Here is a 25,332-nt window from a genome sequence, read left to right as displayed (position 1 = left end):
TAGATATATGTGAGTACTTTCTGGGCACTCATCCCTTCATTATAGATATAGGAGTACTTTCTGGTTACTCATCCCTTCATTATAGATATACGAGTACTTTCAGGTTAGTCCTTTCATTATAGATATGTGAGAACTTTTTGGTTAGTCATCCCTTCATTATAGAAAAATAAATAGTGATATATTATTTCCTCAGTGTCACTGTTGTCATGTTTTGTATACAGTATATGACACTTTTAGGTGATAACTCTTCCTTTACTGAGAGTGAAAATGGGTCGTGTACAGTAGGTCTGATCGCCCATTAAGGGCAAAATGGATACAGCACACTGTAGCCTAAGCCTTAATTTGGTACATGGCAGTGTGGTCAGCAGTACACTCGATAGCTCTCAATTCCCCAATCGCAAAGTTAGGTACTGTACCCATTCATATCTGAATGGACTGAAGGTGCCCCAGACAGGAAGCAAGTGCTGTGTCCATTCTGCTGCCACAACATTTACCCTCTACTACTGTTCTAATATTGATATATCTTGTCCACTACTTCCCAATCTGTTACCATTACTGCACCAACTGCAGTGTCTTTGGGATTTCAGGATTCCTATAAATCCACGTGACTGTAGGCTATTTGTAAGCCAGATTATTGAGTTATTGGAGGCCACTTTTTTCTAAATATATCCCAACAGTACAGTAACTAGGAATTCTAGTAGTAGTTATGTCAAATCCACAATATTAGACAATTGAGGGCCTACAATTTTCTTTTGATGTAAAAATTGAGTTTTATCGATTCACTTTTGATAAAATGTTTTCTTTAAAGCCCCACAATATTGACAGGGTTTCTTATAGGAATTCTATATCTGTCATATGTTATTACCACAATCTTAGTGTGCTGAGCATTGAATATACCTGTACTGAGACTTGTGTCTTTTACTGAACTTCCATCTTGACTACATACCCATTGTCTTATGTTGCAGGTATTGGCATTACCGGGATGATCGTTTCCTTTATATGCTCTTTGAGTATGTGTGTGGTGGGGAACTTTTTGCCTACCTCAGAAATGCTGGCAAGTTCCCCATGACAACAGGTAAGTTGATATATATATATATATATATATATATATATATATATGTGTGTGTGTGTGTGTGTGTGTGTTGAGATGGCATTTTTAGCTTCCAAATGACTTGTCATCACTAAACACTGCAGATAAGTGAAAAACGTCTTGGTATAGCATATATGATACTGACGGCATCATTAGTTATAACAATACTCAGCTACACAACATTTAGCTACCTTTGATAAACATGGGGATTCTGCACTACTGGCCACCATACTTTATAATAGTCTTAAAGAAAATTATAATTCAATGATAAAATATTTTTTGTACTTTACATTATAACGTCAGAAGTCCAGAACAGTTGGGGCTGATAGTATGATAGTTGTTAATTTTCTATCTTCAACGCTGTCAGTTAGGTCATTCCTCAGCATTTCTGTATTAAAGTTCCCCAAACACACAACACTGACATCATTCGTTGTAAGTCATAGGTGAAGAAGTGGTTGACATCTTTGTGAATTTATAACATTAGTTGTAATTTACTTGGACCTTTTATTATTTACGTAATCTATATAATAAAGTCACACTGTAGGGGTAAGGAAACACTATTTTTAATGCAAATACTGTATTGGTTACTTTATCAATGTTGAACCCTGATTGACTGTGTGTGTATCTGCAGATCTTGGTACTGTACTGTATTATATGTGCCCCCCCCCCTCCAAGTACTGTAGGCATGATAATATTATACTGTCCTGTAATTGGCCACCTCATTTTAAAATTATAACAAATATTTGTAAAATACTGTATATACAGAAAATTACTGCAAATAGATTTAATTACTGTAATTTGAAACAACGAAAGTATGATGTTGTTTTAGTTGTCAGTCTCATTTGCAGGGCTGCTACCCAATGAAATACTGTATTGAACATACAGTACAGTATATAAGATTATCCGATATTTGGAGTTGATGTCCCATGGTCTATTGAATCCATGCTGCAGGTATAAATTCACCATTACTTTATAAAGTTGTCAGTATTTAGGTTGTTTTAATTTGTGACATTATGTGTGTGTGTGTGTGTGTGTGTGTGTGTGTGTGTGTACACACACCTGTACAATAAGTACATATAGCTACAAGTTATATTTAAACTAATATTCATCTGATTTTGTCCCCCTCAGCATCTTTCTACGCCTCAGAAATAGTGAGTGCTCTAGAGTACCTTCACTCCCTCTCTGTGGTGTACAGAGATCTCAAACCAGAGAACTTGTTGTTAGACAGAGATGGACATCTCAAAATCACAGATTTTGGCTTTGCGAAGAAACTCACTGACAGGTGTGTACAACACTTTTGATATTTATTTTTATGTTGACCTACAAGAAAACTCAAATGTTTAAGTTATGTACAGAATTCTTATTGGAGTTTGAATTTTTTGGAGGACTTGGAGGACTTGGTGGCAGAACTAATTATGCTACCAGAGACTTTTTTTCTTTCTCCAAAATTGTTTAGAGGTTTCATCTGTAATCCAAAGTAACCTACTAGTGTACTTAAACATTACATTATAGTGGCAGAAATCTTGAGATATTAAAAAAGAAAGCTGTAACTCCAGAAAGTTTTCATTATTCCACATTACTGTACAATACAGTACTGTACAGTATAGAACACATAGTATACTTGTAGTGGTATGTAAGATGTTAGTTTCTCTCCATGTAGGTCAGGAGTACATCTCCCAGTATTTCCTGTGACAGCCATCAACTCAGATACTTGTCAGTACTGTATGTAGTGTACAAGTCTAATGCCTACACTATAGGGACGTCACTTTTAATATTCTATTTATCCAGCGCCAAACGATTTTATTTACTGTATTTAGCAGAGAGGGGACCCCACCCCGTACACAAGTGGTTGAGTTTTAATATTTTCTAGAACGTGGACACTATGTGGCACACCTGAATACTTGGCACCAGAGATCATCCAGAGCAAAGGACACAACAAAGCTGTGGACTGGTGGGCGCTAGGTCAGTATGGTAGTTGTATAATTTATAGAAAACAATGCAGGATTGTTGTACTTTCTAATGTTTAAGGGATGACTGTAATGATTTTATAGCTTTATACACCTCAGCATCATGCAGTTGACAGCTGTTTACTCATTGACTGAAAGTTGAAGGGAATACTGTATACAACTGTCCATGTGCCTGTCTATCAGTCTGTCTATTTGTGTCCACAACAAATTTTATTTGTACTCAGTAATTTTCCATTGTCTTTTACGTATTGTTATTTCAGTTTGGGTTGTAAAGTATAAAGTGACAGGTTTTTACTTGGTAAATGGGCTTGTTGGTAGGAAATAGCATATGAGGAAAATTTGTTGTAATACAGTATATACATATACAGTACTGTATACAGGTACTATATATATATATATATATATATATATATATATATATATATATATATATATATATATATATATATATATATATATATATATATATATATATATATATATATATATATATATATATTTGTGTGTGTGTGTTTTGAGAATACTGAATATTTATTTTTCTATGTAACAGGTATCCTCATATATGAAATGTTGGCTGGGTATCCGCCATTTTTTGATGATAACCCATTTGGTATATATGAAAAAATACTGGGTGGTCGTGTAGAATGGCCAAGACACTTGGATGCTGCAGCCAAGGACCTTATCAAGAAACTTCTTACTCAGGATCGTACAAAACGGCTCGGAAACATGAAGGTAAATATTTTATAACTGCACCAACACCAGTCTCAGTTCTACTGTAGTTAGCTGTGTGAAGTGTGATGATCCTTGTAGACCTTCTCCTTTTACCTGTGTGAAGTGTGATGATCCTTGTAGACCTTCTCCTTATACCTGTGTGAAGTGTGATGATCCTTGTAGACCTTCTCCTTATACCTGTGTGAAGTGTGATGATCCTTGTAGACCTTCTCCTTATACCTGTGTGAAGTGTGATGATCCTTGTAGACCTTCTCCTTATACCTGTGTGAAGTGTGATGATCCTTGTAGACCTTCTCCTTATACCTGTGTGAAGTGTGATGATCCTTGTAGACCTTCTCCTTATACCTGTGTGAAGTGTGATGATCCTTGTAGACCTTCTCCTTATACCTGTGTGAAGTGTGATGATCCTTGTAGACCTTCTCCTTATACCTGTGTGAAGTGTGATGATCCTTGTAGACCTTCTCCTTATACCTGTGTGAAGTGTGATGATCCTTGTAGACCTTCTCCTTATACCTGTGTGAAGTGTGATGATCCTTGTAGACCTTCTCCTTATACCTGTGTGAAGTGTGATGATCCTCGTAGACCTTCTCCTTATACCTGTGTGAAGTGTGATGATCCTCGTAGACCTTCTCCTTATACCTGTGTGAAGTGTGATGATCCTCGTAGACCTTCTCCTTATACCTGTGTGAAGTGTGATGATCCTCGTAGACCTTCTCCTTATACCTGTGTGAAGTGTGATGATCCTTGTAGACCTTCTCCTTATACCTGTGTGAAGTGTGATGATCCTTGTAGACCTTCTCCTTATACCTGTGTGAAGTGTGATGATCCTTGTAGACCTTCTCCTTATACCTGTGTGAAGTGTGATGATCCTTGTAGACCTTCTCCTTATACCTGTGTGAAGTGTAATGTCTATAATTTCCTATATTTGTTCCTTTCTTATCAACCTCTCTCCTGGTTCTTTTGATCGCTCACCCTCCTTCACTGTGTCAGTTCTTTTTTATCTCCCCTTTATTCTATCCTTGAGGTCCTGTCCCACATACCCCTTTATTCTGTCAATGCCTTCCTTCTCTCCCTCACCTATTCTTCATTCTGTCAGTTCTTCTCCCCAGTTCACTCAGTAGTTGCATTCCTGTCCCATACATCCTCTTTATTAGCTCTCCTGTCTTTATATATTTGGATCATATTTATTCCTGATGTTGCTCTGTGGCATATAATGTATTTCTCTCAGAGCAGTGCTTCAATATGGCTTTCATTCACAATGTTTTATGGTGTTGTATGGTTATCTTTTTTAAGTATGGTGATTTCTTAGTAAAGTATCTTTTGTTATATATTGCTTCATTTATTATCGTGCCAGCTATGTAAGGCAAGTGCAAATAATTTTCTTCCAATGTAAAATGAAGACATCAAATAAAGTTGGCTGGCTAATACAAGTTCACTCCCTCTATATTGCACTGTGACTTGTATCAAGGGCACAGACAGACTCTACCTGTCTTTACTCACTTCAAGTTTTACTATTGTAAGCATGTCCAGAAAGCGCTCACTGTCATCACTGCTTCCTGGATGTCCATTTCCCTCACTGTCAGTGCCTTCTCCACCCCTGTCCTTCCATCTCTTTCTTGATCTTTCTCTCTCATGGCAGCTACCTCTTAAATAGACACTCAAGTTCTCCATATTGTACTAGTTTTGTAAATCCTTGTCAGCTCTCTGTCCATATAGTATTTAATATTAGGCATTGTTACTGAAAGATCTGTAATTTAATTGGCTAACTTTTGTTATCTTTTAAATATAAATACCGTACCCATATTATAGTCACATTATATGTAGTGAAAATATGAATTTTTTATATATTTAAAATAATTTACAGTTTTGTAATTATCTAACAAAAATTACTTTGTAAATAAAGTGAATATCTCTAACAGAATGATGGACACAATAGACACAAGGGGGATGGACATCCAGGAAGAAACACTGTTTGCATGAATAAGTGGAGTACATGACCATGGATGATTTTTGAGGAAGTTTGTGTAAAGTGATGGGTAAATCAGATTTGATACACCTGTATGTTGTTGAGGAGGAGTACCATAGCAGAAGTAGTCACCATAGCTGAAGTTGTTGATAGGGAGTACTGTACCACAGCAGAACACAACTCGTACATCAGTAAGAGTGAATGAATGAATGAAGGGACAGTGTGTGTATGCATGTTCATTTACTATTGTGTCCACTTAACCAAGATTTCAGAAAGAAAGATAACTTTCCAGTTAGTAAATATTGTGTAACAATGCTAAAAGCTCTCACTTATCTTATACCCTGTATTACCAGTTGAATAAGTGTGATAGTTGTGTGTTCCTAGATATTGGGAGAACACTGCTGATGGTTTATTTTCTTTGCAGAATGGAGCTGATGATGTCAAAAGACATAGATTCTTCAAGAATATTGATTGGGAAGACGTATATCAGAAAAAATTAAAGGTAAGCCCAGGCTGCTCTGAACTACAGTATACACTGGTCACCATCTTCCAACATCTGTTAAAAAAATGTGTTGAAACTATGCAAGTCATAAACTTGGTTATGTTCATGTAGCTAAAAAAAATAATGTGTACTATGCCTCCTTCCCAAAGTAAGGTGCTTTACTAAAAAAAATATATATACTGTATATATATATATATATAATTGCTATGCGTAATATAAAATTATCTTACTGACATTAAGTCTTAAACACTGCAACTTCAGTCTTTCTTTACTGCCATATGCAAACATTGATTATGCTGTAGAGCCAGATAATGACAAGATGGTTAATGTTTTAATCTATTTCTGGAGACTCAGGAATGGTTGCTTCCTCTGCCATCACTTACTTGGTACTATTAAGGTAGTTTGACTCTTTTCAGTCAGAAGGTGGAGCTTTGGGTTCTCAGGGTGTTTTTTTGTGAAATAACTTCTTCTACAAACATGTCATAACACCAACTCCACCTTCTCTTGATTGGTATAGTGAGCCTTTAGGGTTGTTTCATTCCTGAAAAATATAAATAGGTGTTAGAAATGTGTTTTTTAACTTTTAAAGTAACACACATACTACTGTACTGGGATACCCTGTACAGTTTTAGATGTTTTGCTTTTGTTGTATTTGATTTTTAATAAGGTTTTATCTGAAGAAGTAGTGCTAAACTTATCCATTTAACATTTTCTTCTTACCACTAACGATTTACACTAAATCTCATTTGCACACCACCTGTACCATGCAAAGTGGATGGTTTTGGGTAACTTGGAGATGAACACACTTCCTCCATGATGGTTGTCAGTGTACTGAGGCACATGAGTGAGAGCTAGGTATAGAGGCATCAGAGGCCTATGGGGAAGTCTATAAATGCGCAGCACTTGGCACGCAATTTTATAAATTTTCTCCTAAATCTTGGCAGCATGGTGACATGTCACAGCCTTACAACAGACCACCCTACTGGTCAGAATCTGCGTAACTATACCATCTTCAAGCCCCAAGTCCAATACACCTACTTGTGTTTTTATTTTCGACTTTTGCGTAGCGGTAAAACACATTTGAGGTTGACTTGACCTTGCTTGCAATCCGCCTCTGAAACTCTTTTTCAGCCCTTCTACACTCTGACTTTGTCTGGTACCTGGATCTAGCATACATACTCCTATCCTGATCATCATTTCTCCTAACCCACGTCTCAAAGTCCTGAGTTTTCTTCTTAACTTCATCAACCGCTGCACGTCTCATGTGTATTGGTCCCCTTGTATTCCTGGAGGTACTGGGTTTGGTTTTGGGTATATATTTATTGATCAAATGGTTCACTTTATTGGTTATGATATTCAGCAGAGTGAGTCAGGCCAGTGGATACCACCTCATCTTTTCCCTCATTCTGTCATAATTACCAGTGTAATATTTAAACCTTGGCCTGGTTTTGTCTTGAATCAAGTAACATTTAAATCTGAAGGACAATGTTACATGGTGACTGGTGCCAATGGGGGCTAGGTGTTCCAGCTTGGTCACCATACCCTCTTCGTTAGTTATGATGAGATTCAGTGGTTTGGGTGTTTGCTCCCCTCTGTAGTGAGTCGGATCCTTAACATGTTGGAACAGAAAATTGTCTGCATACAACAAAGGATACTGTGCCATTTACGGAGGAAGTGTGTGGGCTGCCGTCAAGTTTTCTTTGTGTTCAAAACATATTGTACAGTATTAAAAAAAATGTGAACCATGTGAGTAATGCTTTCCAAATTGATTTGGTATCTTTAACCCCACATTCATTAACTTTTAATGACTTGAGATCATTAGGGATCATTACAAGTTATAGCAGTCAATTTCTTTCTGGTTGTTGAGTTGTATCACTGCATTATTTTTCTTTACTTTATTTAACATAATTAGATCTTTTCAACTTAAAACTTCTCAATATATTGTACATTGAAAAGACAAAAAATGGTGGTGATGGCACAATCCATCAGACGACTGACAACTAGTGAACAGCTATGAATTATAATGGTTACTCAGGTTACTAGAAATGGCAGAGTTTAATGAATAGGTCATTTGCACCACAGATGATATAAGGATTATCACAGGAAGAGAATCCATACCTTGTGTTTGTAGAACTTGTTCAGATTTATTAATGAATTTATGAATAATGGTAATAATGAGATACACATATAAAGGAAAATAAATGTACTGTATCTTGCTGGCAGGCAGAACTGTAGAGAATAATCCATTTTAGTCTGTATTATGATATTTAGTAGGTTGAAGTATCTGTAATAGATTTTTATGTTTTAGGGATAAACTGTGACAAATAAACTGCTGTACTGTACTGAAGTAATAAGGTAATTTTCTTTTACAGCCTCCAATTGTACCTAAAGTGAATTACGAAGGCGACACCCGGAACTTCGATGACTATCCTGAAAATAACTGGCGATCAACACAAGGAGTGTCAGACATCGAATTAGCTATTTTCAATGATTTCTAAATGTAAATGTCACAAATTACGAACCCTTGGGGTAATCGTTAACATTCATTTATTATCACCCACAAAGTACAGAATTGCAGTTTGAAGTAATTTCCACATAATTACAAGAGATGGGGATATGACAGAATTATTTGTAGCAGGAACACTGATGTTGAGAGAGGAATTGCATCATAAATCTGTTAAATATGTAAAAAGAAATTTATAGAATATACATACTACAATATTTGTACAGGTAAATATTCTTTATGTTGTATTGCAATCACTTTACTCTTCAAATAATAATGTATGAAGGCAATATCTGTGTTTTGACAGAGAAGGCCATCTACAGGTACTTCAGAATGAGTGCACTGCAGTTTGGATTAACTGTAGTCTGCTCAAGATTTTCAACTCATTTTTATTTGCACTTAAAAATATATTTGTATATTTCACATTTGTTTATTTTTTATGATTTTAGTAGATATTTGAAGCTGTACAATTCGTTTCCTTTATCCTTTTTATGCTTATTAATTTGCATTGACTAGTAAGTACTGTAATTAAAATCATTGCAGGAAACTTCTCATAGTCTTCATTGTTTTGAAAGCTTTTGGTACAGTTGATAAGTGTTGAATTTCTGTTTCATTTTGTTGTGTGTAGTCAATATCATCGGTGACTTATAATGCCAAAGATGGTTGACATTAATAATCATCAAAGTTTCTGGACTGTTTCATGTCTTGTCTTCATACCTGTTATACATTGTAGGAAATATTGAAAACAAACCAGCAATACATAGTCAGTATGACATACAATTACTGTACAGAATATAATATCCTGTATATCTGATAAAACCTCTATTATGAAGTAAGTTTCACATAAAATTTTATTATTTTTCAAAATACTGTAGATTTCTGTTTATCTGCATACCTGTACATAATGTTCACAGGTCGATGGTTTATGATAATTAAGTTAGGGATCATTCATTATCTTCACACAAGCAGCTGGTCCTGAGTATCTATGGTCAGTTGAATACAGTACAATGCCTGAACTTAGTGGCTTACCAACAAAAAACTCCAGGCAACCTACTACTGTATACCCGATTTTCCCGATGACAGCACAAAATTAAGGGTCATTGATAAGATGTTGCAGAACATAGGTAATACTGGGTATGTGACATAACTGAAGGTGATGTCAACAACCTCATTGAATCACACTGTAAGTAGCTAACTACTAAGAAGCTTTTACACTCGATGAATGTAGTGCCATAGTGATGTTTCTTCCAAGCACAGGAAGCAGGTCAGTAAAAAAAAATGCTGGAGATATTCACAAGGAAAAGCATGATGATGAAGACTCCATAGTAAGTTAATTTTTGACAAAAATGTTTACAAAAGAAGTAAGGATGAATGTTCATAATTTCATATTTTGCCCAAATAAAATTGCTAAACATTAAAAAACAAATCTTCATTTACAAAAACCAAATCAATTGTGTTCACATGACATTCAAAATTTGAAGTTTGCATAACTATAAAAAGTTCACAAAGAAAATGGTGAAAAAAAAATCTGCTTAATGTAAGTCTGTGAGTTCCAGTCTACTCCAGTGATGCTGCCTAGGGTAGTGCTGTGTAACTGCCTGCTACAAATACTCTGCACTACCCAGAAGAAAAAGTCTGGGTAATTTTGTTAACAATTCATTCTTATACTTTTCTCATCCATTTAGAATCATTGTAGTAGCACATAAGCTAATTTTGCCCCCCCACCCAACCCCACCCACCACCACCACCAGATGACTGAGGCAGCCATTACCATCACCAACACCAGATGACTGAGGGCTACATCACCACCACCAGATGACTGAGGCTACATTACCACCATCACCACCACCAGATGAGTGAGGCTACACCAGATGACAGGAGGCTACATCACAACCACCACCACCACCAGATGACAGGAGACTACATCACAACCACCACTGCCACATGACCACCACCACCACCCAGATGACAGGAGGCTACATCACCACCACCATCCAGATGACAACCATCAACACCACCACCACCAGATGACAGGGGGCTACAACACCACCACCACCAGATGACTGAGGCATACAAATAATCACCACCAACAGATGGACAGGAGGTTACAACTCACCACCACCAGATGACAGGAGGCCAGCATCACCACTCACCACCAGATGAATGAGGCTACAACACCACCACCAGATGACTGAGGCTACATCACCACCTTATAAGATGACTGAGGCTGCATCATCAACACCAGATGACTGAGGCTGCATCACTAACACCAGACATTTGAGTTACATTACCCACCAGATGACTGAAGCTACATTACCACCACCACCAGATGACTGAGGCTACATTACCACCACCACCAGATGACAAGAGGCCACCACCACCAACAGAAGATGACTGAGGCTACATTACCACCACCACCATCACATGATCACCAACACCAACAACCAGATGACTGAGGCTTCATTACCACCACCGTCACTAGATGACTGAGGCTACATTGCCACTACCAACACCAGAAGGCTACACCACCACCAGATGACAGGAGGCTACATCACCACCACCAACAGAAGATGACTGAGGCTACATCAGTGTAAATATCCTGGTAGACACAACTTCAGCTCGGTAGACCACATACTATAGTAGCGCCGTTATTTATTAAAAAATAAGTTTATATATATATATATATATATATATATATATATATATATATATATATATATATATACTGTATATATATATATATATATATATATATATATATTATATATATATATATATATATATAATTTTGATGAAAATGGAATGGAGCACCTTTTGTTTTATTCAAGACATCTTCAGAGGCCTGAAGATGTCTTGAATAAAAACAAAGAGGTGCTTGTTTTTTCGATTTTATCAAGATTTATCTTATCCACGTTTCATTGTGATTTACATGAAATATATATATATATATATATATATATATATAAATATATATATATATATATATATATATATATATAAATATAAATATATATATATATATATATATATATATATATATATATATATATATATATATATATAATATATATATATATATATATATATATATATATATATATATATATATATATATATATATATATATATATATATATATATATATATATATATATATATATATATATATATATATAGTGGCCTCGTTAAACTTAATCAACTGCTCCAGAAGGTCGTTTCGTTAACCAAACGTTCGTTAACCTAAAACCATTGTTTCAATGGGTTTTGGGTACTGGTTCCAGCTCACCGAAAATTCCTAAATTCAACAAAAATGGTAGAAAAGTTCACTTACTTTGAGGTGTGTATGAGAAGGCTCTGGATGATGATGATGATGATGGGATTTAGAATGGGGTGGAGGAGAAGGAAGAAGAGAAGGCATTGGGGTGGAAGAGAAGTCACCCCATGGTGCCATTTCACCCATAAAATTTTAGCTCTGGTTTAATTCAAGATTATTTTCTTTTAAATCAACGCTGCACTGCATTATATATTGTCAATATATAAAATATATTTCAAAATGACCAATAATTTGCTTGGAAACACAGAAAAAACGTTTAGTTGAAGAGAGTCTCAAGCAAGATGTTACCCAGTGAAAACGAGAGAGACTGACGCCTTTTGCTGTGTTAAGAGGCTGGATGCGCAGATTAAACTAGTCACTTTACCTTCAATTTGTTCAATAATTGTTAAAATGACTAAAAATTGAATATTAAACTTTTAAAATTATTGAATAGTATAAACTTCTTGATATTTACAAAAATAGTAAGGATTTAAGCCCTAGAACCGATTAATGTATTGGCGATTGATACTAAAGCTGGTTGCCCGTCAGTGCAAGCTAAAACATATTGAGGTCGGTTCGTAAGAAGTTCGTTGAGCTTAATTTTTTCATTAACCGTAATTGGAAGATCCTTATGGAAGGCAGTTCGTTAATCTAAATTTACGTTAACTGAGGGTTAGTTAAAACGAGGGTTTACTGTATATATATATATATATATATATATATATATATATATATATATTAATATATATATATACACACTAGCAGAAACGTGTGGTGGATAGACCACGTTCATTGTAGTTTCTAGACTAAATAAGTCTTTACTTTTATGTTCATTATTTTGTCACACGGTTAAGTCACTTATTTGATCAGATTTAATTTGTACTTGTTTATTTTTGTACATACTGATATATTTGTTTTATTGTTTGTTTGTTAATATATTCTGTAATTAAAATTACTGGATGTATTTCAATATACCCCATAGTAATGAAGTGATGATTTGTGGATCTATTCCTTGGACCTGTTACACAAAGAGAAATTGAATTTGTGATTTTGTTAAACCCTAAGAGGCCAAGGGTCGTAACAAACACACACACACACACATTTTTTCCATTTTCCCGTGTGATTTTATCAAGATATATATATATATATATATATATATATATATATATATATATATATATATATATATATATATATATATATATATATATATATATATATATATATATATATATAACGGGAAATATCTACTTTTCACGAAAGTAGATTACATAATTTTTTGAAAATTAGATTGTCATAGAAAACAGAAATTCTATTATAGAAAACGGACATTTTGTATCATAGAAAACGGGAAATATCTACTTTCCGGGAAAGTTGGTTATCTACTTTCCCAAAAAATAGATAATCTACTTTTCGGGAAAGTAGATTATCGACTTTTCGGGGAAGTAGATTATCAACTTTTTGGGAAAAATTTCCTAATTTTGCGAATTAGATTATCATAGAAATCGGGAAATTTGTATTACAGAAAATGGGAAATATCTACTTTCTGAGAAAGTTGGTTATCTACTAATCATAGAAAACGGGAAATTTTTATCATAGAAAATGGGAAATATCTACTTTCCGGGAAAGTTGTTTATTTCCCGAAAGTAGATAATCTACTTTTCGGGAAAGTAGATTATCGACTTTTCGAAGAATATCGACTTTTGGGGGAAAAATTTCCTAATTTTGCGAATTTAGATTATCATAGAAATCGGGAAATTTGTATCACAGAAAATGGGATATATCTACTTTCTGGGAAAGTTGGTTATTTATTAACTATAGAAAAACGGGAAATTTGTATCATAGAAAATGGGAAATATCTACTTTCCGGGAAAGTTGGTTATCTACTTTCCAAAAAGTGGAATAATCTACTTTCGGGAAAGTAGATTATCGACTTTTCGAAATGGATTATCGACTTCTGAAAATTAATTTTGCGAAGTAGATTATCATAGAAACGGAAATTTATATCATAAAATTTCCGTTTCTCTCGATAAAATCGGAAGTAATATTCAGAAAAAGTCGATAATCGACTTCGAAAAGTAGATAATCTACTTTTCGAAAGTAGATAACCAACTTTCGGAAAGTAGATATACCCATTTTTATGATACAAATTTCTCGATAATTCTTCGAAAATTAGGTATTCCCCAAAATTCAATCTACTTCCCGAAAAGTCGATAATCTACTTTCCCGAAAATCTATCTACTTTTCGGGAAAGTAGATAACCAACTTTCCCGGAAGCGGAATATTTCATTTTTTATGATACAAATTCCGTTTTCTATGATTATCTTCGCAAAATTAGGTAATATTTCCAAAATTAATCTACTTCCCGAAAGTCGATAATCTACTTTCCCGAAAGTGAAAATCATCTACTTTCCGGGAAAGTAGATAACCAACTTTCTGAAGATATTTCCCATTTTTATGATACAAATTTTCCGTTTTCTATGATAATCTACTTCGCAAAATTAGGTAATATTTCCCAAAATTCGAAAATCTACTTCGCGAAAAGTCGATAATCTACTTTCGAAAAGTAGAAAATCTATCTACTTTTGGGAAAGTAGATAACCAACTTTCCCGGAAAGTAGATATTTCCCATTTTTATGATACAAATTCCGTTTTTCTGGATAATCTACTTCGCAAAATTAGGTAATATTTCCCCAATTCGAAAATCTGCTTCCCAAAAGTCGATAATCTACTTCCCGAAAAGTCGATAATCTACTTTCAGAAAAATAGATATTTCCCGTATTTATGATACAAATTTCCGTTTTCTATGATAATTTACTTCGGAAAATTAGGTAATATTTCCCCCAAAATTCGAAAATCTACTTCCCCGAAAGTCGATAATCTACTTTCGAAAAGTAGAAAATCTATCTACTTTTCGGGAAAATAGATAACAACTTTTCGGAAAGTGGATATTTCCCATTTTTTATGATACAAATTTCCCGTTTTCTATGATTATCTACTTCGCAAAATTAGGTAATATTTCCCCAAAATTCGAAAATCTACTTCCCGAAAAGTCGATAATCTACTTTCCCGAAAAGTAGAAAATCTGTCTACTTTTCAGGAAAGTAGATAACCAACTTTCCCGGAAAGTAGATTTTTCCCGTTTTTTATGATACAAATTTCCCGTTTCTATGACAATCTACTTCTCTAAATTAGGTAATATTTCCCTCAAAATTCGAAAATCTACTTCCCCGAAAAGTGGATAATCTACTTTCCCGAAAAGTAGAAAATCTATCTACTTTTCGGAAAAGTAGATAACCAACTTTCCCGGAAAGTAGATATTTCCCATTTTTTATGATACAAATTTCCCGTTTTCTATGATAATCTACTTCGCAAAATTAGGTAATATTTCCCCCCAAATTCGTAAATCTGCTTCCCCGAAAAGTCGATAATCTACTTTCCCGAAAAGTAGAAAATCTATCTACTTTTCGGGAAAGTAGATAACCAACTTTCCCGGAAAGTAGATATTTCCCATTTTTTATGATACAAATTTCCCGTTTTCTATGATAATCTACTTCGGAAAATTAGGTAATATTTCCCCCAAAATTCGAAAATCTACTTCCCGAAAAGTCGATAATCTACTTTCCCGAAAAGTAGAAAATCTGTCTACTTTTCAGGAAAGTAGATAACCAACTTTCCCGGAAAGTAGATATTTCCCGTTTTTTATGATACAAATTTCCCGTTTTCTATGATAATCTACTTCTCTAAATTAGGTAATATTTCCCCCAAAATTCGAAAATCTACTTCCTGAAAAGTCGATAATCTACTTTCCCGAAAAGTAGAAAATCTGTGTACTTTTCAGGAAAGTAGATAACCAACTTTCCCGGAAAGTAGATATTTCCCGTTTTTTATGATACAAATTTCCCGTTTTCTATGATAATCTACTTCGCTAAATTAGGTAATATTTCCCCCAAAATTCGAAAATCTACTTCCCCGAAAAGTCGATAATCTACTTTCCCGAAAAGTAGAAAAGCTATCTACTTTTCCGGAAAGTAGATAACCAACTTTCCCGGAAAGTAGATATTTCCCATTTTTTATGATACAAATTTCCCGTTTTCTATGATAATCTACTTCGCAAAATTAGGTAATATTTCCCCAAAAATTCGAAAATCTACTTCCCGAAAAGTCGATAATCTACTTTCCCGAAAAGTAGAAAATCTGTCTACTTTTCAGGAAAGTAGATAACCAACTTTCCCGGAAAGTAGATATTTCCCGTTTTTTATGGTACAAATTTCCCGTTTTCTATGATAATCTTCTTAGCAAAATTAGATAATATTTCCCCCAAAATTCGAAAATCTACTTCCCCGAAAAGTCGATAATCTACTTTCCCGAAAAGTAGAAAATCTATCTACTTTTCGGGAAAGTAGATAACCAACTTTCCCGGAAAGTAGATATTTCCCGTTTTTTATGATACAAATTTCCCTTTTTCTATGATAATCTACTTCGCAAAATTAGGTAATATTTCCCCCAAAATTCGAAAATCTACTTCCCGAAAAGTCGATAATCTACTTTCCCGAAAAATAGAAAATCTGTCTACTTTTCAGGAAAGTAGATAACCAACTTTCCCGGAAAGTAGATATTTCCCGTTTTTTATGATCCAAATTTCCCGTTTTCTATGATAATCTACTTCGCAAAATTAGGTAATATTTCCCCCAAAATTCGAAAATCTACTTCCTGAAAAGTCGATAATCTACTTTCCCGAAAAGTAGAAAATCTGTCTACTTTTCAGGAAAGTAGATAACCAACTTTCCCGGAAAGTAGATATTTCCCGTTTTTTATGATACAAATTTCCCGTTTTCTATGATAATCTACTTCGCAAAATTAGGTAATATTTCCCTTAAAATTCGAAAATCTATTCCCCCGAAAAATCGATAATCTACTTTCCCGAAAAGTAGAAAATCTATCTACTTTCGGGAAAGTAGATAACCAACTTTCCCGGAAAGTAGATATTACCCATTTTTTATGATACAAATTTCCCGTTTTCTATGATAATCTACTTCGCAAAATTAGGTAATATTTCCCAAATTTAATCTGCTCGAAAGTCGATAATCTACTTCGAAAAGTCGATCTACTTTCGAAAGTGAAAATCTACTTTTCGGGAAAGTAGATAACCAACTTCCGGAAAGTAGATATTTCCCATTTTTATGATACAAATTTCGTTTTCTATGATTATCTACTTCAAAAATTACGTAATATTTCCCCAAAATTCGAAAATCTTTGAAAAGTCGATAATCTACCGAAAAGTAGAAAATCTATCTACTTTTCGGGAAAGTCTTTCGGAAAGTAGATATTTCCATTTTTATGATAAAAATTTTCCGTTTTCTGTGATAATCTACTTCGCAAAATTGGTAATATTTCCCCAAAATTCGAAAAATCTACTTCCGCGAAAAGTCGATAATCTACTCTAATGAAATCTATCTACTTTTGGGAAAGTAGATAACCAACTTCGGAAAGTAGATATTTCCCATTTTTATATGATACAAATTTCCCGTTTTCTATGATAATCTACTTCCAAAAATTAGGTAATATTTCCCCAAATTCGAATCTGCTTCCCCGAAAAGTCGATAATCTACTTCCCGAAAGTCGATAATCTACTTTCCAGAAAATGAATATTTCCATTATTTATCATACAAATTTCCGTTTTCTATGATAATTACTTCGAAAAATTAGGTAATATTTCCCAAAATTCGAAAATCTACTTCCCCGAAAAGTCGATAATCTCTCTCGAAAAGTGAAAATCTATCTACTTTTCGGGAAAGTGAAACTCTCTTTCGGAAAGTAGATATTTCCATTTTTATGATACAAATTTCCGTTTTCTATGATTATCCTACATAAAATTACGTAATATTTCCCCCAAAATTCGAAATCTACTTCCCGAAGTCGATAATCTACTTTCCCGAAAAGTAGAAATCTATCTACTTTTCGGGGAAAGTAGATAACCTTTCCGGAAAGTAGATGATTCCATATTTATCATACAAATTTCCGTTTTCTATGATAATTTACTTCGGAAAATTAGGTAATATTTCCCAAAATTCAAAATCTACTTCGAAAAGTCGATAATCTACTTTCCCAAAAAGTAGATAGATTTTCTACTTTCAGGAAAGTAGATAACCAACTTTCGGAAGTAGATATTTCCCATTTTATGACTAAATTTCCGTTTTCTATGATAATCTACTTCATAAAAATTAGTCAATATTTCCCAAAAATTCGAAAATCTACTTCACGGAAAAGTCGATAATCTACTTTCCGAAAGTAGAAAATCTATCTACTTTTGGGAAAGTAGATAATAACTTTCCCGGAAAGTAGATATTTCCATTTTTATGATACAAATTTCCGTTTCTATGATAATCTACTTCCAAAATTAGGTAATATTTCCCCAATTTAAAAATACTTCTAGTCGATAATCTACTTCCCGAAAAGTCGATCTACTTTCCAGAAAATGAATATTTCCATTATTTATGATACAAATTTCCCGTTTTCTATGATAATTTACTTGGAAAAATTAGGTAATATTTCCCCCAATTGAAAAATCTACTTCGAGTCGATAATCTACTTTCGAAAGTAGAAAATCTATCTACTTTCGGAAAGTAATAACCCTTTCGGAAAGTAGATATTTCCCATTTTTTATGATACAAATTTCCCGTTTCTATGATTATCTACTTAAAATTGATGTAATATTTCCCAAAGTCAAAATCTACTTTTGAAAAAGTCGATAATCTACTTTCCGGTAATCTATCTGCTTTTCAGAGTAAACAACCAACTTTCAGAAGTAGATATTTCCCATTATTTATGATACAAATTTCCGTTTTCTATGATAATTTACTTCGGAAAATTAGGTAATATTTCCAAAATTCGAAAATCTACTTCCCGAAAAGTCGATAATCTACTTTCCCGAAAAGTAGAAAATCTATCTACTTTTCGGGAAAGTAGATAACCAACTTTCCCGGAAAGTAGATATTTCCCGTTTTTTATGATACAAATTTCCCGTTTTCTATGATAATCTACTTCGCAAAATTAGGTAATATTTCCCCCAAAATTCGAAAATCTACTTCCGCGAAAAGTCGATAATCTACTTTCCCGAAAAGTAGAAAATCTATCTACTTTTTGGGAAAGTAGATAACCAACTTTCCCGGAAAGTAGATATTTCCCATTTTTTATGATACAAATTTCCCGTTTTCTATGATAATCTACTTCGCAAAATTAGGTAAAATTTCCCCCCAAATTCGAAAATCTGCTTCCCCGAAAAGTCGATAATCTACTTCCCCGAAAAGTCGATAATCTACTTTCCAGAAAAGTAGATATTTCCCATTATTTATGATACAAATTTCCCGTTTTCTATGATAATTTACTTCGGAAAATTAGGTAATATTTCCGGGGGGCTCGAAAAATCTACTCTCGAAAAGTCGATAATCTACTTCTGAAAGTAGAAATTATTCACTTTTCAGTAGATAACCAACTCTCCCGGAAAGTAGATATTTCCATTTTTATGATACAAATTTCCCGTTTTCTATGATAATCTACTTCGCAAAATTAGGTAATATTTCCCCCCAAATTCGAAAATCTGCTTCCCCGAAAAGTCGATAATCTACTTCCCCGAAAAGTCGATAATCTACTTTCCAGAAAAGTAGATATTTCCCATTATTTATGATACAAATTTCCCGTTTTCTATGATAATTTACTTCGGAAAATTAGGTAATATTTCCCCCAAAATTCGAAAATCTACTTCCCCGAAAAGTCGATAATCTACTTTCCCGAAAAGTAGAAAATCTATCTACTTTTCGGGAAAGTAGATAACCAACTTTCCCGGAAAGTAGATATTTCCCATTTTTTATGATACAAATTTCCCGTTTTCTATGATAATCTACTTCGCAAAATTAGGTAATATTTCCCCAAAAATTCGAAAATCTACTTCCCGAAAAGTCGATAATCTACTTTCCCGAAAAGTAGAAAATCTATCTACTTTTCGGGAAAGTAGATAACCAACTTTCCCGGAAAGTAGATATTTCCCATTTTTTATGATACAAATTTCCCGTTTTCTATGATAATCTACTTCGCAAAATTACGTAATATTTCCCCCAAAATTCGAAAATCTACTTCCCCGAAAAGTCGATAATCTACTTTCCCGAAAAGTAGAAAATCTATCTACTTTTTGGGAAAGTAGATAACCAACTTTCCCGGAAAGTAGATATTTCCCATTTTTTATGATACAAATTTCCCGTTTTCTATGATAATCTACTTCGCAAAATTAGGTAATATTTCCCCCCAAATTCGAAAATCTGCTTCCCCGAAAAGTCGATAATCTACTTCCCCGAAAAGTCGATAATCTACTTTCCAGAAAAGTAGAAAATCTACTTTTCGGGAAAGTAGATAACCAACTTTCCAGGAAAGTAGATATTTCCCATTTTTTATGATACAAATTTCCCATTTTCTATGATAATCTACTTCGCAAAATTAGGTCATATTTCCCAAAAAGTCGATAATCTACTTCCCCGAAAAGTCGATAATCTACTTTCCAGAAAAGTAGAAAATCTACTTTTCGGGAAAGTAGATAACCAACTTTCCAGGAAAGTAGATATTTCCCCATTTTCTATTATACAAATTTTCCGTTCTCTATGATAAGTAGATAACCAACTTTGCCAGCAAGTAGATATTTCCCACTCATTGAGGCCCGAGTTCGAGTCCCGGCTTTTCTCTCTTCTTTTTCTTTTTAGTTTTTAGTTATGGGACACAATTTTCGCTGTATTATATCCTAAAAGTTAATCAAACGTGAAATTGGGCCATAAATTTGACGTTTTTAGGTATTTTAACGTATATTCATGTTCGAAGCTTCGAATGCTTCAATGAAGCATCAAAATGATTCAATGAAGCTTCGTGACGTCACTCTCAACCTTCATATATAAAGTCTCGACTAACTCCTTCTGTCATGGGTTGCGTTAGGCTTACCCACGCAACCAACTCCAAAGTTTGTTTTACCAGAGATAAGACGCCCGGCGAGGCATAACTGGGACATGTATTTTTCAATTAGTGTATGTTAGCCAGCCTTTAGGGGGGTGGGCAGTGGAACAGTGTTGTACTGTTCATCGCTTCACACCCAAAAACCTCATTTTGAGTAGTATCCCCTGAGCCATGGGTTAGTTAAGACGTCGTCTCCATCCTCTCCCTCCTGAAAGGGGGCGGGACACCACACCACACAGAGTACTCCACCGCCACTCCGTCCTGTGAACCGTCGTCGACACGAGACTAAGCGTGTTAACCTAGGTTGTTATCCCTGTGGAAATATCACGTGTGGATGCCTGGTTGCGACAAGAGCAATCCAGGCTGGCCTATCAAACCTACAGTAAATGGTTAATTAATTCACGCTTACAGAGTTCTCCTGCACGACACCCGTCTACCGTGACCGTGATCGACACGAGACTAAGTGTGTTAACCTAGGTTTGTTATCCCTGTGGAAATATCACGTGTGGAAGCCTGGTTGCGACAAAAGCAATCCAGGCTGGTCTATTGCACCTAATGGTTAATTCAAGTCACGCTTACCAGTTCTACTTGCCGCGACAACCGTCCACAGTGACTGTCAGTGACGCGAGACTATGTGTGGTAACCCAAGAGTACCTTTTTGTTGTTATGGCCGTGGGAAGAAGTTCTTGTGATGAAGCCTGGTTGCAACAAAAGCAATCCAGGCTGGCAGTAAATGTATCACTTGAAGAATTAAGGCTCTGTTAAGTCATACCACAGTAGAGTAATCACATGTGTCCCCAAGTTGGAAATTCCCTGTTTTAGAAGATTAATTTTATTACAGCGTGAACGTGAGTAAATCATATATCCATGCAAATTGTAAATCATTGTATGGAAGTTTGACAAATAAATGTAAGTGCAATTATCTGCCCGTATCTATGATCCTATCCTATTATTACTAAAGGTAATGACTGATTGGTTATGACAAAGTATAACCAGTAACTTAGATAGATGTTGAAAATTAAATGAATTCATTAAATCATCATTTATCAAGTATAAATCATGGAATGTCGAGTGGTGGAGTGAACTACGTAGATACGCCATAATCTCCTGTAAGTAATCAGTGTGAAGGTATCGGACTCTACGGTAAGAAATAAGAAATACGACATATTATTATCTTTATATAATATAATCCACTCATACTACCACCGATTCTTGGTGGACCGATCCACCCCAAAACCATGACACCTTCTCACCCCATCCTTCACCAACCACTCACCGGCTGCAGCTGACAAGCAGGAAAGTCTCACACCCCGTACCTCTAGTCTCCATTATATACGTGTAAATTTTTTTCCCGACTGTCTACAGTCAAAATGGCCAAGAGAAATGGTTATTCTTTTGGGTAGTATTTAATATACTTAATTATGGCCTAATAAATGCGGATTTAAGTAACAAACTTGCCAGCCGGTTGTTGCAGTTCACTTACCTCCTAGGGTCGTACCTCCAAGTTTCACTGGGCTGTAAGGCCTATGGTACCTACTTTGCAGCTTAAACAAGTACATTAATATGGTTTAGTATTATATTAAGTGTTTCTCTAACGTCTAACCAGTAATTTCTTAATGTTTTAGGCAAATATACCGCCAAATGAGCGATGACAAACGAGCCTAAACTAGAAGCCAATGGCGGGTAACGAGCGTAAACCGTGCATCAGTATTTACGTAATAATTAACCAGTGAGTGAGTACAATGACCAGATTGGGTTAGGTTACTGTATTATTTATTTTTTAATTTCACATTTTCCCTCTTGCTTCGAAGCCCAGCCCACTATTGGCGGAGCCGGGTGGTCATAACTCAATAATTACGCATTTCCCCAAACGTTCATCACCACCACTGTATTCAGCATTAAAAACTGCGCCGCAATGACGAGGTTTAACAAAAATATAAAAAATTTGACCTAAGTATAGTGGGTGTTGGTGGTAGGCTCTTTCTCAACACTGTCCTGGGCCCAAACTCCAGCCTGGGACAGATGTGAGAAGGGTGTTGAACGGTGTAAACCGAACAAATATCACACCTACGTACCCCCACCCAGCTGCCTGCTTACTCACTTTTGTAAATCTTGTATCAAATTTCTAGGCTGTTATTTCATACTGTAACGTGTATAATACAAATGAAAATAAAACATACTTTGAATATACAATTCCTTTTATTTTTTGAGAATTCCATCTACAAGTATGAAATGATCATATCAAGTGGTAGTGAGTATCTATGTAAATATCTCATTTCTTCAAAACTAACTATCTACAAAAAGCTAAAATACTACATTGCTGGTCTTGGAGAAAATACAGTAAACATGGTCTTGATAAAATATAACTTACTGAACCTTGTATAATAAATTGGTCGGAAAACGGAGTTTATGAAGTGGTGATCATGCAACACTGCAGTAGCCCTCCTCTTTTATCCGGGCTGGGGACCTGCACGTTCAGTTGAACAAGGCGGAGTTACTACTGTGTATCTACTAACTTCACTGCAGCAGCCCTCCTCCTTTATCCGGGCTGGGGACCGGCATGTTCAGTTGAACAAGGCGGAGTTACTACTGTGTATCTACTTCTAACTATAGTGATGTTACTACTACAACTATTTCACAAATAAGTTTTACCTGTACTACCTTTACCACCTCCAGGAAGCACCTTGTAGTGGGTCCACAGTCAGCCACATACCTGGAATACAAAAAGTTTTAGACAATGTTCATAAATACCTTACATATAGACATTACATAGTGTCCCAAGTACTTTACCTGTTTGGTGGGGTTCTTGTCCTGCCAGAGGTTCGCCTAAGCCAGTCAACCATTCACCTGAGCCAGCCAGCCATCCACCTGAGCGAGAGAGCCATTCACCTAAGACAGCCACACAATCTGAGATTTAAAAAGACCCTCAGGGTGTGAGAATGAGAGGAAGGGTGTGTGGATGGGAGGAAGGGTGTGTGGATGGGAGGAAGGGTGTGTGGGTGGGAGGAAGGGTGTGTGGGTGGGAGGAAGGGTGTGTGGATGGGAGGAAGGGTGTGTGGATGGACGGGTGTGTGGATGGGAGGATGTGGATGGGAGGAGGGTGTGTGTGGATGGGAGGAAGGGTGTGTGGATGGGGAGGGAAGGGGTGTGTGGATGGGGAGTGTGGGGTGAGGGAGGTGTGTGGATGGGAGGAAGGGTGTGTGGATGGACGGGTGTGTGGATGGGAGGAAGGGTGTGTGGATGGGAGGGGGGTGTGTGGATGGGGGGGGGTGTGTGGGTGGGGAGGGTGGGGATGGGAAGGGGTGTGTGGATGGACGGGTGTGTGGATGGATGGGGTGTGTGGATGGGGAGGGAGTGTGGGTGTGTGGGTGGGGTGGGTGGGTGTGTGGGTGGGAGGGGTGTGTGGGTGGGAGAGGGTGTGTGGGTGGGGAGGAAGGGTGTGTGGGTGGGAGGAGGGTGTGTGGGTGTGTGGGTGGGAGAGGGTGTGTGTGTGTGGTGGGAGGAAGGGGTGTGTGGGTGGGAGGAAGGGTGTGTGGGGTGGGGGGAAGGGTGTGTGGGTGGGGAGGGAGGGTGTGTGGGTGGGAGGGAAGGGTGTGTGGGTGGGAGGAAGGGTGTGTGGGTGGGAGGAAGGGTGTGTGGTGTGTGTGGAGGGTGTGGGATGGAGGAAGGGGTGTGGGTGGGAGGAAGGTGTGTGGGTGGGAGGAGGGGTGTGGGTGGGGAGGGTGTGGGTGGGAGGGAAGGGTGTGTGGGTGGGAGGAAGGGTGTGTGAAGAGGTGTGTGGTGGGAGGAAGGGGTGTGGGGTGGGAGGAAGGGTGTGTGGGTGGGGAGGGAAGGGTGTGTGGGTGGGAGGGAAGGGGTGTGTGGGTGGGGAGGAGGGGTGTGTGGGTGGGGAGGGAAGGGGTGTGTGGGTGGGGAGGAAGGGTGTGTGGGGGGGTGGGGTGTGTGGGTGCAGGGAGGGAGGGTGTGTGGGGGGGGAGGAAGGGTGTGGGTGGGAGGGGGTGTGTGGGTGGGAGGAAGGGTGTGTGGGTGGGGAGGAAGGGTGTGTGGGTGGGAGGAAGGATGGGTGGATGGGTGGTTAGGTGTGTGGGTGGGTGGTTAGGGTGTGTGTGGGTGGGGCATGTATGGGAGGAGAGAAGTGTGTGGATGGGAGGATGTGTGTGTGTGGGAGGAAGTGTGTGTGGATGGGGAGGGTGTGTGGATGGGGAAGAAGGATGTGTGGATGAAAGGGAAGGATGTGTGGAAGGAAAGAAGTGTGTGGATGGGGA

The 25,332-nt window shown here is 36.5% G+C and overlaps 1 protein-coding gene across 2 annotated transcripts in view; it reads left to right on the top strand.

The window, feature by feature from the left end:
- Positions 1 to 9,227, top strand: part of LOC121868593 (cAMP-dependent protein kinase catalytic subunit 3-like) — a 47,569-nt gene extending 38,342 nt beyond the window's left edge. For both annotated transcript variants that reach the window (XM_042369371.1, XM_042369372.1), the window contains exons 3-8: positions 966 to 1,075; positions 2,219 to 2,372; positions 2,961 to 3,052; positions 3,608 to 3,789; positions 6,180 to 6,257; positions 8,630 to 9,227. In XM_042369371.1, coding sequence (XP_042225305.1) covers positions 966 to 1,075; positions 2,219 to 2,372; positions 2,961 to 3,052; positions 3,608 to 3,789; positions 6,180 to 6,257; positions 8,630 to 8,755 — 742 coding nt within the window. In that variant the 3' untranslated portion in view covers positions 8,756 to 9,227. The remainder of the gene's footprint in view (positions 1 to 965; positions 1,076 to 2,218; positions 2,373 to 2,960; positions 3,053 to 3,607; positions 3,790 to 6,179; positions 6,258 to 8,629) is intronic.
- The last annotated feature ends 16,105 nt before the right edge of the window (positions 9,228 to 25,332 follow it).

This window comes from Homarus americanus, unplaced genomic scaffold, assembly GCF_018991925.1.
Source record: "Homarus americanus isolate GMGI-L3 unplaced genomic scaffold, GMGI_Hamer_2.0 scaffold59495, whole genome shotgun sequence".
Lineage (NCBI taxonomy): Eukaryota > Metazoa > Arthropoda > Malacostraca > Decapoda > Nephropidae > Homarus > Homarus americanus.
The sequence above is the reverse complement of the archived record's forward strand: the minus strand, read 5'-3'. Positions and strand labels throughout refer to the sequence as shown.